Below are 12,076 nucleotides of genomic sequence, written 5' to 3' on the forward strand. Positions count from 1 at the left end.
GGGGGGTTCTCCTGTCCAAACACCTTGTCCCCATGTTGATGGGGACAAGGGCCTCTTCCCCACAACCCTGGCCAATGGTTGTAGGGATCTGTGGGTGGAGACTTATCAGAATCTGGAAGCCTCCTTTAACAAGCCTATCACCAGCCTATCATGGATGTTGATGTCAGGAAAGGGGGGGGTATAAAGCTGTGATTGCTGCACCGCACAGTGAAACCAATCAGGAAGTCGGATATAACAAAACACATCAGCGTGGAACTGTGCGGCACCCAGAAGTGACCTAAGTGGAACCGGAAGTGACACAATCGGTGCCATTTTGTGGTACTCGTCGGTGGTGAGAGCACTTCAGGGATCCACATAGCCAGGGGCAGACTGACCATTTGGAAACTCGGGCACTGCCCAAGGGCCCGGGGTCAGTACGGGGCCCCATGAAATGCCCCTGGTACCTTTTTCATAGACTTTTTTGAGTTTGGGCAAGGACACAGGGGCCCCATGATCCCCTATTGCCCGGGGGCCCTATGAGTTGTCAGTCCGCCCCTGCACATAGCATGTTTTGCTTAGTTTCACTATCTGCAACATTTGTGAGCTTGAATCTCATTTATTGCTTGTAAGTGGCTCTCTATTTGGGCAAATAAAGGAGGTATTTTTTACTGCACCATTGGGGTTCTCTTTTGTGTTTTATCCCTTACATGACCATTTGAGAGGTGATCACAGAGAAGGAAGAAGGGTGGCTGTACATCATTTTCAATGCCTTTATACCTACTACCAACCAACCCATGGAATGTCATCTGTGTATCCTGAATAGAGTGAGACCTTTGTGTATTGGAGACGGTGATTGTCATCTTTAAATTATTTAGCCAACTATGAGAATGGGGGGCATATTTATTTGGTGAATGTGCACCCAAAAGGGGGGACACTATATTTAGTTTCTTGGAGAATTTGAAGAATTAGTGGGTTTATCAAGGACTTTTTTTTAGGATTTTTTCACATCAAAAGTTACATTTTGATATTTATTTTGTTTTTTTGTGCTACTGAATCACTTTAATGTTTTTTTTGGCCCCCAGATTCCGCCCCCCCCATGTGAATGAGTATGTGGTACATGATACCGCCGCCCATTCACAAAAGAGATAGTAGTGTAAAAAAAGACAGAAGTTCTTTATTAAAAACAAAACTTTAAAAAATGTCCCCCCGAACTAGAGCCAACATCAATCAAGATGCTCACCGCTACCGCCGACCCGTAAAAAGAAAAAAAAAAACGCTGCACTCTCGACACTGGCTCCCACCATCTGACAGTTGCACCACAATGACAGTTCTTAAATACTTGTGACATCATCATGCGCTATGTTTGGCCAAAACACTGCACCCAACCTATGGTCAGATGCATTACTTTGGCCAATTACAATGCACTGTCAGGGTGGCAGGTGAACAGTCCGCTGAACATCCTTACTGTTTCATGTGTTCAATGAACACACAAACGGCCCATGTTCAAGTCGAACTTATGTTCGACTCAAACATACAGCCCAACACTATTCACAAGAATTTAGCCTGTAATCTATGGAGTGTCAGAAAGAGTGAAGTTCAAATCTTAATGACCTTATTATATAAAATGAAGGAAGAAAATCTGCATATAGTATATCATATACACTCACCGGCCACTTTATTAGGTACACCTGTTCAAATGCTTGGTAACACAAATTGCTAATCAGCCAATCACATGGCAGCAACTCAATGTATTTAGGCATTTAGACGTGGTGAAGACAACTTGCTGAATTTCAAACCGAGCATTAGAATGGGGAAGAAATGGGTTTTAAGTGACTTTGAATGTGGCATGGTTGCCAGATGGGCTGGTCTGAGTATTTCAAAAACTGCTGATCTACTGGGATTTTTACACACAACCATCTTTAGGGTTTACAGAGAATGGCCCAAAAAAGAGAAAATATTCAGTGAGCAGCAGTTTTGTGGAAGAAAATGCCTTGTTGATGTCAGAGATCAGAGGAGAATGGGCAGAAAGGTTCAAGATGATAGAAAGGCAACAGTTACTCATGTCCATATGGACCAAAATCTCAGAGGAAAGATAAGCCTGAAGCAAAAAAAAAAAAAAGCAAAGGGTTACATGAGCAGGGGGCAGGGGATACAAGGCAGGAGAGGGTTAAGACATAGTTTTGTTAGAAGGGCGGCCACTTACTGACTAGTTTACAGAGAGTAGGTGGAGCTGCTGGGGATATACGGGAAGGAGATCCAAAGAGTGGCAAATCCCTTGGAGCAGTGGACGTGAAGGAATCTTCCCACCCTGCATTTGTTTGTTTCATTTGGCCCTAGGGCCTTTGGCGGTTGGGGTCTTTTGAGGCGTTAACATTTTTGGAACAGTTCATAGTAGTGACCCATCAAAGGTATGGCATCCTCTGTTGGATGCCAGTTAATGGGGTATTATCTGGGAAGTGGTAGGAAGTAGGTATCTGCAGAGAAGTGGCTTTGACCCCTAGCCTGTGTTTTGCGGCTGGGGATCATTAAGTAGGAAAGCAGATGCACAACCTAAAGTTGGTTCTCAAGTGCCTCCCAAGACTGACAACCTGTATGTTATGGTGACTGGATTATGAGTATGTTTTCTGTTTTAAAGAATGTTATCTTTGGTTATTTGTTAATAAATGGCCAAGCTGGCCAATTTTCTACAGATTGTGTCCTTTGTCAGTTGTTTCTTAGAATAAGTTGGGGAAAGGGGGACATTTAAATGACTGGGAGACATATGGGGTACCCTAATCATGTTTCCAACACCTTGTTGAATCTATACCAAGAAGAATTAAGGCAATTCTGAAGGCAAAAGGGGGGTCAAACCCAGTACTAGCAAGGTGTACCTAATAAATTGGCCGGTGAATGTATATCCAAATCCTGGTTCCAGCCTACTGTTATCTGTATTATAATATACAGTAATAGTACAGCAGGATTACCAGACCTTTCCCAGACCCCCCCGGGATTAGAACATGAAGGAGGACACAGTTGTGATGTTCCTGGGGTTGTTTGTCCTCTTTGTCCAGCAGAGGTGGGGACCCCTAACCAGTACCTGTGTGTACTCAACTTGTAGATTACTACAAAACATACGTGTATTATACAGATCCATTAATATTTTGAAATACAATCAGTAAACCCTCCCTCCAGAATCTTGTCTTCTTCTCTATCATATTGTGAAGCCTCTTGCAGATGAGAATACAGGAGATGAATTCTGTCTGTGCGATTGTGTGACTTCTCTAGAGCTGCACCCTCTACACTTCACATATTATTATAAGTGATTAGAATCCCAATGCTGCTTACCTTAGACATATCATTGTAGCTCTTTCATAAAATTCTACTGACTTTGTTGTTTGCATAAAATGGTTCACTGTAAAAACCCCTCCAATGATGATGTCTCCCTCCTGCACATATTCATAATCATAAAATGATTTAATAAGGGTAAGATGACGGGCCGGGCAAGGTCTTTGGATCTCCGATACTGAAGGTGTCACACACAGGAGGAAGACACGAATCAACACTGTAGAGGGCTGAAAGGTGGATAGCGCTGGTGATATGACCCCATCAGATAATAACACAGAGTACCCCAATATAAGACAGGAGATGAGGAAGGGTCTGTCCAGCTCAGAATCAGATAACATGACACAGCACAGGGAAGGTGACATGTTGGTGCAAGTGATGTGATACAGTCCATCAGATCCTCCTTATATACACAATCGAGCAATTGCAGATCATGAATTCTACATTTAGATCTCGATATTTGTGATGCAGACAGATTTATTTTCCTCTTCCTGAAATAATGTCAGTTTATTAACGTCATGTCTGATTTTGACTCTGCAAAACAGAGCCAAAACTGCAATCTGTGTACTTTGCGTAGATTGTGTATTAGGTGTATTGTGTATTAGCATTGGTCAAATGATCAGACAAACAAACGTGCAACTTGGTGTTTACTGAATTAATGCCGAGTATATCAACAGTGCAGATATAATGGCAAAAGAGAAGGTAATCTGAACTGCACAGAGTATAATAGTCTATGGAACCAATTACAGTAACTGGGATGCTAGGAGTAGTATTCACACTTGGTGAATGTCAGGAATGGACTCGCCAATGGTGGTGGGACTCACCTGCCTTGTGGGCTGCAGTACCAGGGCTAGCCAGCGGGTGCTCTCAGCAACCAGAAGCTCACTCCTGCAATCAGCCATCACCTGAGGCTGATTGCAGGAGGTGTATTTAAGGAATGGCCAGACCTGCAGTCAGTGCCTTGTTGTACTGTTTCGCTTGGCCTGTACAAAAAGTCCAATAAGTGATCCAGTGTTTAGGAATCTAAAAAAACACTCAAGGTGGCTATACTGCTAAATAAGTGAAAGTCCAAATAATGAACATGGGGAGCCCCACAAATATCTCAGCATAGGTGTTCAAATCACCTATTTCCAAGTTATACGTGGTATATCTGGTAATAGATAAATTGCGCACTCACCAGATGCGCAATATCATCACGCATTTGAGAACACAACTGTCTCATCAAGTCAGCCAGATCATCTAGTAGTGTATACAGCCTGGTTCCAGTTCCCCTTTGGGTCCTCCGATTGGTATCAGCACCTCAAGTTTCCTCTTTAAATGGCTCTGCGAATGGTTAGACTCACTGCTTGGATCTCCCTCCTGCACATGTAGCAACTTCACTCCAAGAAAACCAACTTCCAAGCAAGTGTGAGACAAGGCAAGAGCTCAGCAGATTATCTCTTGCCTTGTCTAACATTTGCTTGGAAGTTGGTTTCTGGGAGTGAAGCTGCTACATGTGCAGGAGGGAGATCCAAGCAATGAGTCTAACCATTCTCAGAGCCATTTAAAGAGGAAACTTGAGGTGCTGATACCAATTGGAGGACCCAAAGGGCAACTGGAACCAGGCTGTACACACTACTAGATGATCTGGCTGACTTGATGAGACAGTTGTGTTCTCAAATGCGTGATGATATTGCGCATCTAGTGAGTGCGCAATTTATCTATTACCAGATATACCACGTATAACTTGGAAATAGGTGATTTGAACACCTATGCTGAGATATTTTTGTGGCTCCCCATGTTCATTATTTGAACTTTTACTTATTTAGCACTATAGCCACCTTCTGTGGTTTTTTTAGATTCCTACACACTGGATCACTTATTGGACTTTTGTATTTGATTATACCAGAAGCACGTATATCACCATATATCTCATGTTTTATCCATGGTTACTAATAGCACTATTGGCACTTTAACCACTTCCAGACCGGACACTTTTACCCCCTTCCTGACCAGGGCAATTTTCAGCTTTTAGCGCTATCACACTTTGAATGACAATTGCGCGGTCATGCAACACTGTACCCAAATGAATTTTTTACCATTTTTTTGAGATAGATAAAGCTTTATTTTGGTGGTATTTATTCACCACTGGGATTTGTATTTTTTTTGCTATGTAAATGAAATGTCCAAAAAATTTGAAAAAAAGTGTTTTTTTTATACAATTTTGCAAATAAATAATATTTCATCATAAATCTTAGCCAAAATTTATTCCGTTATCTTTTTAGTTAAAAAAAAAAAATCCAAATTAGTTTATAATTATAATTTTTAAACATTTTTTTTTACATTTTTATTTTTTTTTTATATTATTATTTTTTATTTATTTTTTTTTTTTACATACTGTCACCCTAGCAGTACAGTGTCACCATGGTGACACTGTACTACTTGTGGGGGGTGATGAAGATTTTTTTTTTTTTTTTTTACACTGATTGCTTTTACACCCATATAGGATATAAAAGCAATCATTTCTCTTTCTCTCTGTGTGCATTCTTGCACTCATTGAAAAGAACTGAGTGAGCTGTGATTGGTCATAGCTTGTCACATGGTACAAGGCTTTTGTGAATAGCCTTGTACCATGTGACCTCTGTGATCATTCACAGATTTCACACATAGTAAGCAATGATGTCAGAAGTGACATCTTGCTTACTACTTTGCATGTGATCACTGATTGGCCAATCAGTGATCACATGATCGGGACCTCGTACAGAGGTCCTGTCCGACGATCAGTGTTTCACTGTGTCCGGAGGACACAGCGGGCACCGGATCGCGGTGCTGCGCGCTCCCAGGGAGTGCGCACAAGCAGGGTGCGGGGAGGCCATTTATAGACGGCCACCCGACCCTGCAGTGCCACCGTCCGGCCGTTTATATACAACGGCCGGTCGGGAAGTGGTTAATATCTATAATTGATTTTGAATGATTCAATATTTTCAGTTTGCATTAGCACTTTAATCTTTGATCTTAGCGCTGCACCCATTTATTATTATTATTGACCTGCTTGTGTACTTACTCAGCTGGTCAGTTGGGACCTCTTTACCTCCAAAGCTACTGGTCTCCGAGTCTGACCCCTGAGTGGTCAGTCCATGTCCTTTATGAATTCCCTTTGTTTTTAAACATGGGTTCAAAAAAGACAGACTTTTATTTTTAGCACTCAACAGGATCCATCAGAATCCTCAAGGAGGTGACTTCATTAAGGGTAAATCATACAAAAATGAATCAAATGGTTCTAAGATGTGAGGGCCAACATACCCCTTGGCCTTAATGTCCAAATACTTTATAACACTTAGAGCAATTTGCCTCCAAACACTAGCTTGCATAAATTTCCACAAATCAAAATTGGGATATGGTTAAAATTTATATATTATAAACATGTATCATGATTGGTTTCCTTCAAGGATGTCCTTGCATGATTAATACATACAGAACATTTCCTTTTGTATTTGTTATTTTGATTTATTGCATTACTTACTTCTTTTTCTTTTTCTGAGATATTGGTCATCTTCTTGCACCCTTCGCCCTGGTAACAACTTGACAGTCCCTTTCAGATCCATCAGTAGATCTCACTGGGCATGCAAGGCATGATGTTATCACTCAAAAACATGCATTTTCCCTATTGAGAATCAGCAAACTGGAGGTATCATTTCTGGTAGGCGAGCATGTTGGGAGGTTAAATGGGGAGCACACAACAGGACTTTTGAGATCACGGTTTGATGTGGAGGGATTTGTTGATATAAAACAGGGGTAGATAGAGAGTGTGCTATTTCCCATCTTTTTAAAAACAATTATTTGTACCCAAAAAATTATATATACTATATATACACTATATTGCCAAAAGTATTGAGCCAGCCCTCCAAATCGTGTGATTCAGGTGTTCCAATCCCCTCCATGGCCACAGGTGTATGAAATCAAGCCCCTAGACATGCAGACTGCTTCTACAAACATTGATGAAAGAATGGGTCGCTCTCAGGAGCTCAGTGACTCCAAGCGTGGTCCCGTGATAGGTTGTCACCTGTGCAGTAAGTCCATCCGTGACATTTCCTGGCTACTAAATATTCCATGCTCAACTGTTAGTGGGATTATAACAAAGTGGAAGCAACTGGGAACAACAGCAACTCAGCCACCAAGTGGTAGGCCACGTCACATGACAGTGCGGGGTCAGTGCATGCTGAAGTGCACAATGCTCAAAAGTCACCAACTGTCTGCAGAGTCAATAACTAAAGACCCCCAAACTTCATGTGGCCTTCAGATGAGCCCAACAACAGTGCATAGAGAGCTTCATGGAATGGGTTTCCATGGCCGAGCAGCTGCATCCAAGCCGTCCATCACCATGTGCAATGCAAAGCGTCGGATGCCGTGGTGTAAAGCATGCCGCCACTGGACTCTAGAGCAGTGGAGATGTGTTCTCTGGAGTGACCAACCACACTTCTCTGTCTGGCAATCCGATCGATGTGTCTGGCTTTGGTGGTTGCCAGGAGAACGGTACTTGCCTGACTGCATTGTGCCAAGTGTAATGTTTGGTGGAGGGGGGATTATGGTGTGGGGTTGTATTTTAGGGGTTGGGCTTGGCCCCCTAGTTCCAGTGAAGGGAACTCTTAAGGTGTCAGCATACCAAGACATTTTGGACAATTTCATGATGGGACCCGGTGATTAACAGCCGTGGCCACAAATGGTGGCTTGAGTAGGGTGCACACACAGCTCATGCACACCCCCTACCCTGAAATGCAAAATCATGAATATGTGATTTTGCGCACCCCTGCCACCCTGTAGCAGTATATGTGCTATAGGGTGGTGATGAAGCGGTTAAACATCGATTAGACAGGAGATAGAGAGATACAAAGTAACATTGTTTATAAACATTGATCAGACGGGAGATAGTGAGATACAAAGTAACATTGTTTATAAACATTGATCAGATGGGAGATAGAGAGATACAAAGTAACATTGTTTATAAACATTGATCAGACGGGAGATAGAGAGATACAAAGTAACATTGTTTATGAACATCGATCAGACGGGAGATAGTAAGATACAAAGTAACATTGTTTATAAACATCGATCAGACAGGAGATAGTGAGATACAAAGTAACATTGTTTATAAACATCGATCAGACGGGATATAGTGAGATACAAAGTAACATTGTTTATAAACATCGATCAGACAGGAGATACAAAAGAAACATTGTTTATAAACATTGATCAGATGGGAGATAGTAGGATACAAAGTAACATTGTTTATAAACATCGATCAGACAGGAGATACAAAGTAACATTGTTTATAAACATTGATCAGATGGGAGATAGTAAGATACAAAGTAACATTTTTAACCTCCTCCCATCCGCCCTATAGCAGAAAGACTGCTACAGGACGGCACGGGTGCGCAAAATCATGTATACATATGCAATTTTGCATTTCCTGGTAGGGGGCGCACACGAGCCACTCACACACCCACCCGCACTGCCATTCACAGTAGCGACTGTCAGTCACTGGGTCCCAGCCGGTGAAAACTCGTCAGTGCCCGGTGATTGCCAAGCATCTCTAATGGGGGGAGAACTGTTTGTAAACAAAACAGTTCTCCTCCCTGTCAACCCCTGCACACTGCTTTGGATGGCTGTGCACAGTACAGCCATGCAAAGCAGTGTGCATACAGTGAAGCACACAGACAGCCCCTAGTAAAAAAGCATGCAGCGCACAGTTAACCCTTTGATTGCCCCACATGTTAACCCCTTTCTGCCCAGTGCCATTAGTACAGTGTCAGTGACTTTTATTAGCACTGATCACTGTATTGGTGTCACTGGGGATGTCAGTGACACCAACCCAGTTCCCCCCAGTGTCAGAATGCCTGCCACAGTCCCACTATAAGTTGCTGATCACTGCCATTACTATTAAATTAAAAAAAAAATCAAATCCCAGTATATATACCTCCATATGTAGACGCTATAACTTTCACGTAAACCAATTAATTTACACGTATTGGGATTTTTTTAGCAAAGACATGGAGCAGAATACATTTTGGCCTAAATTTATGCTGGATTTGATTTTTTACATTCTTTTACTGAACATGATTAATAGCAAAATGTCAAAAATATTGTTTTTGTTCTCAAAATTGTCGGTCTTGTTTTTTTATAGCGCAAAAAATAAAAACCGCCAAGGCGATCACATACCACCAAAAGAAAGCTCAATCTGTGGGAAAAAAAGGACATACATTTAATTAGGGTGCAGCGTTACATAATCAGGCAGAAGATGGAGAGATGCAAAGTAACATTGTTTATAAACATTGCTCAGATGTAAGATAGAAAGATACAAAGTAACACTGTTTATAAACATTGTTCAGATATAAGACAGAAAGATACAAAGCAACATTGTTTATAAATATTGATCAGACACGAGATAGAGATACAAAGTAACATTGTTTATAAATATTGATCAGACATGAGAGAGAGAATACAAAGTAATTTTGTTTATAAACATTGATCAGACAGGAGATAGAGAGATATAATGTAACATTGTTTATAAACATTGATCATACGGGAGATAGAGAGGTACAAAGTAACATTGTTTATCAATATTGATCAGGCGGGAGATAGAGAGATACAAAATAACATTGTTTATAAACATCGATCAGACGAGAGATAGAGAATACAAAGTAACATTGTTTATAAACATTGACTTACGGGAGATAGAGAGCTACAAAGTAACATTGTTTATAAACATCGATCAGACCGGAGATAGAGAGATACAAAGTAACATTGTTTATAAACATCGAACAGACGGAAGATAGAGAGGTACAAAGTAACATTGTAAATCAATATTGATCAGATGGGAGATAGAGAGATACAAAGTAACATTGTTTATAAACATTGATCAGATGAGAGACAGATACAAAGTAACATTGTTTATAAACATTGACCTACGGGAGATAGAGAGATACAAAGTAAAAATGTTTTTTTTTGTATCTATTCTATTTCACTCATATGCAGATACAAAGTGACAGTGACATTCTGGAGTCAGAAGCAATATCTCTATGAAGCCCAGACAATGGTGTCCAGCTACTACCAGTGTTCTGAAAGAAGCAGAAAACCTGCTGGCTTTGGGTGGAGAAAGAAGATTTTTCCCTGACCGGGAATCGAACCTGGGCCGCGGCGGTGAGAGCGCCGAATCCTAGCCACTAGACCACCAGGGAGAGCTGGTTTGGCTCTTCCCAGGCAAGCGAGAGGAAGTCAAGGGCAAATTGCTGATGCGGAGTGGATGCATTCTGGAGTCAGAAGCAATATCTCCAAAAAGGGGTGAAGGAGGCTCTTCTTCTAGCTACAGCTGGTTAGCAGTGGATTGTCCTCACCTCTAAACAGCCCTTTCAAAAGGAGAGCTTGTGTTCCCTGACCTCGGATCTAAAGTGGCAGGAAGAGCGTGGGCTACTAATCACCAGACAACAAGGGCCTGCGGGTTTAGCCAGTCTGTTGCTTCAAAGAAAACCCTGACTCCACCCAACAGCATATTATCGGTGCATGGGAAGGAGTGGACCTCTAACATCTTATTGTTCCAGAAGGCAAGGTCTGGAGATTGGCTAATGCTAGTCACCAGAAAGCAAGGGAACTGCTAGTGTTGCCAGTCTGTTGCTTTAAATCAAACGCCGACTCCACCCAAGAGCATCTGGCTGCATCAGAAGGAGTTGACTCGTAACCTGGTGTTTATCCAGAAGGCAAAGTCCCATTACTTATGCAATGCTGTCATCAAGTGTGCCTTCGAGCATCTTTGGCTATGGTCGACAGAGTCTGGGAAGAAAGCGGCAAAGGTTTTGAGAAAGTGGCTTCTCAGAAAGAGACCGACATCAAGCAGCAGAGACTGGCGTTGACGCATTTCATGTCACCGTCATTGTGTTTGTATTAAGCTGGCTGAGTTGGCCAGGTGGGTATAAAGGCTGGAAAAGGTTCACAATGCTGATTGGAGCTGAGAAAGCCATTGGGATGGATGGCGAAACCTTTTTCAGCTCTGCTAGGCAGAAGCCCAGACGACGGTGTCCAGCTACTACCAGTGTTCTGAAAGAAGCAGAAAACCTGCTGGCTTTGGGTGGAGAAAGAAGATTTTTCCCTGACCGGGAATCGAACCCGGGCCGCCGCGGTGAGAGCGCCGAATCCTAGCCACTAGACCACCAGGGAGAGCTGGTTTGGCTCTTCCCAGGCAAGCGAGAGGAAGTCAAGGGCAAATTGCTGATGCGGAGTGGATGCATTCTGGAGTCAGAAGCAATATCTCCAAAAAGGGGTGAAGGAGGCTCTTCTTCTAGCTACAGCTGGTTAGCAGTGGATTGTCCTCACCTCTAAACAGCCCTTTCAAAAGGAGAGCTTGTGTTCCCTGACCTCGGATCTAAAGTGGCAGGGAGAGCGTGGGCTACTAATCACCAGACAACAAGGGCCTGCGGGTTTAGCCAGTCTGTTGCTTCAAAGAAAACCCTGACTCCACCCAACAGCATATTATCGGTGCATGGGAAGGAGTGGACCTCTAACATCTTATTGTTCCAGAAGGCAAGGTCTGGAGATTGGCTAATGCTAGTCACCAGAAAGCAAGGGAACTGCTAGTGTAGCCAGTCTGTTGCTTTAAATCAAACGCCGACTCCACCCAAGAGCATCTGGCTGCATCAGAAGGAGTTGACTCGTAACCTGGTGTTTATCCAGAAGGCAAAGTCCCATTACTTATGCAATGCTGTCATCAAGTGTGCCTCCGAGCGAGGTGTGGGGGGCGGAGCCTCAC

The 12,076-nt window shown here is 42.5% G+C and overlaps 1 protein-coding gene and 2 non-coding genes across 3 annotated transcripts in view; all 3 read right to left on the minus strand.

The window, feature by feature from the left end:
• LOC149438579 (vomeronasal type-2 receptor 26-like) overlaps window positions 1–3,317 on the minus strand; it is a 30,022-nt gene extending 26,705 nt beyond the window's left edge. The window contains exon 1 of the mRNA XM_089659658.1: window positions 3,304–3,317. Within this exon, the coding sequence (XP_089515784.1) occupies window positions 3,304–3,317 (14 nt within the window). The remainder of the gene's footprint in view (window positions 1–3,303) is intronic.
• A 7,125-nt stretch (window positions 3,318–10,442) lies between these two features.
• Window positions 10,443–10,514, minus strand: TRNAE-CUC (transfer RNA glutamic acid (anticodon CUC)). Its single transcript has one exon. It is a non-coding gene; the product is annotated as a tRNA-Glu (tRNA).
• Window positions 10,515–11,415: 901 nt separating this feature from the next.
• Window positions 11,416–11,487, minus strand: TRNAE-CUC (transfer RNA glutamic acid (anticodon CUC)). The gene has a single exon. It is a non-coding gene; the product is annotated as a tRNA-Glu (tRNA).
• Between the last annotated feature and the right edge of the window lie 589 nt (window positions 11,488–12,076).

This window comes from Staurois parvus, unplaced genomic scaffold (assembly GCF_062004578.1).
Source record: "Staurois parvus isolate SC_StPar_1 unplaced genomic scaffold, SC_StPar_1.0 ptg001181l, whole genome shotgun sequence".
In the NCBI taxonomy this organism is placed as follows: domain Eukaryota; kingdom Metazoa; phylum Chordata; class Amphibia; order Anura; family Ranidae; genus Staurois; species Staurois parvus.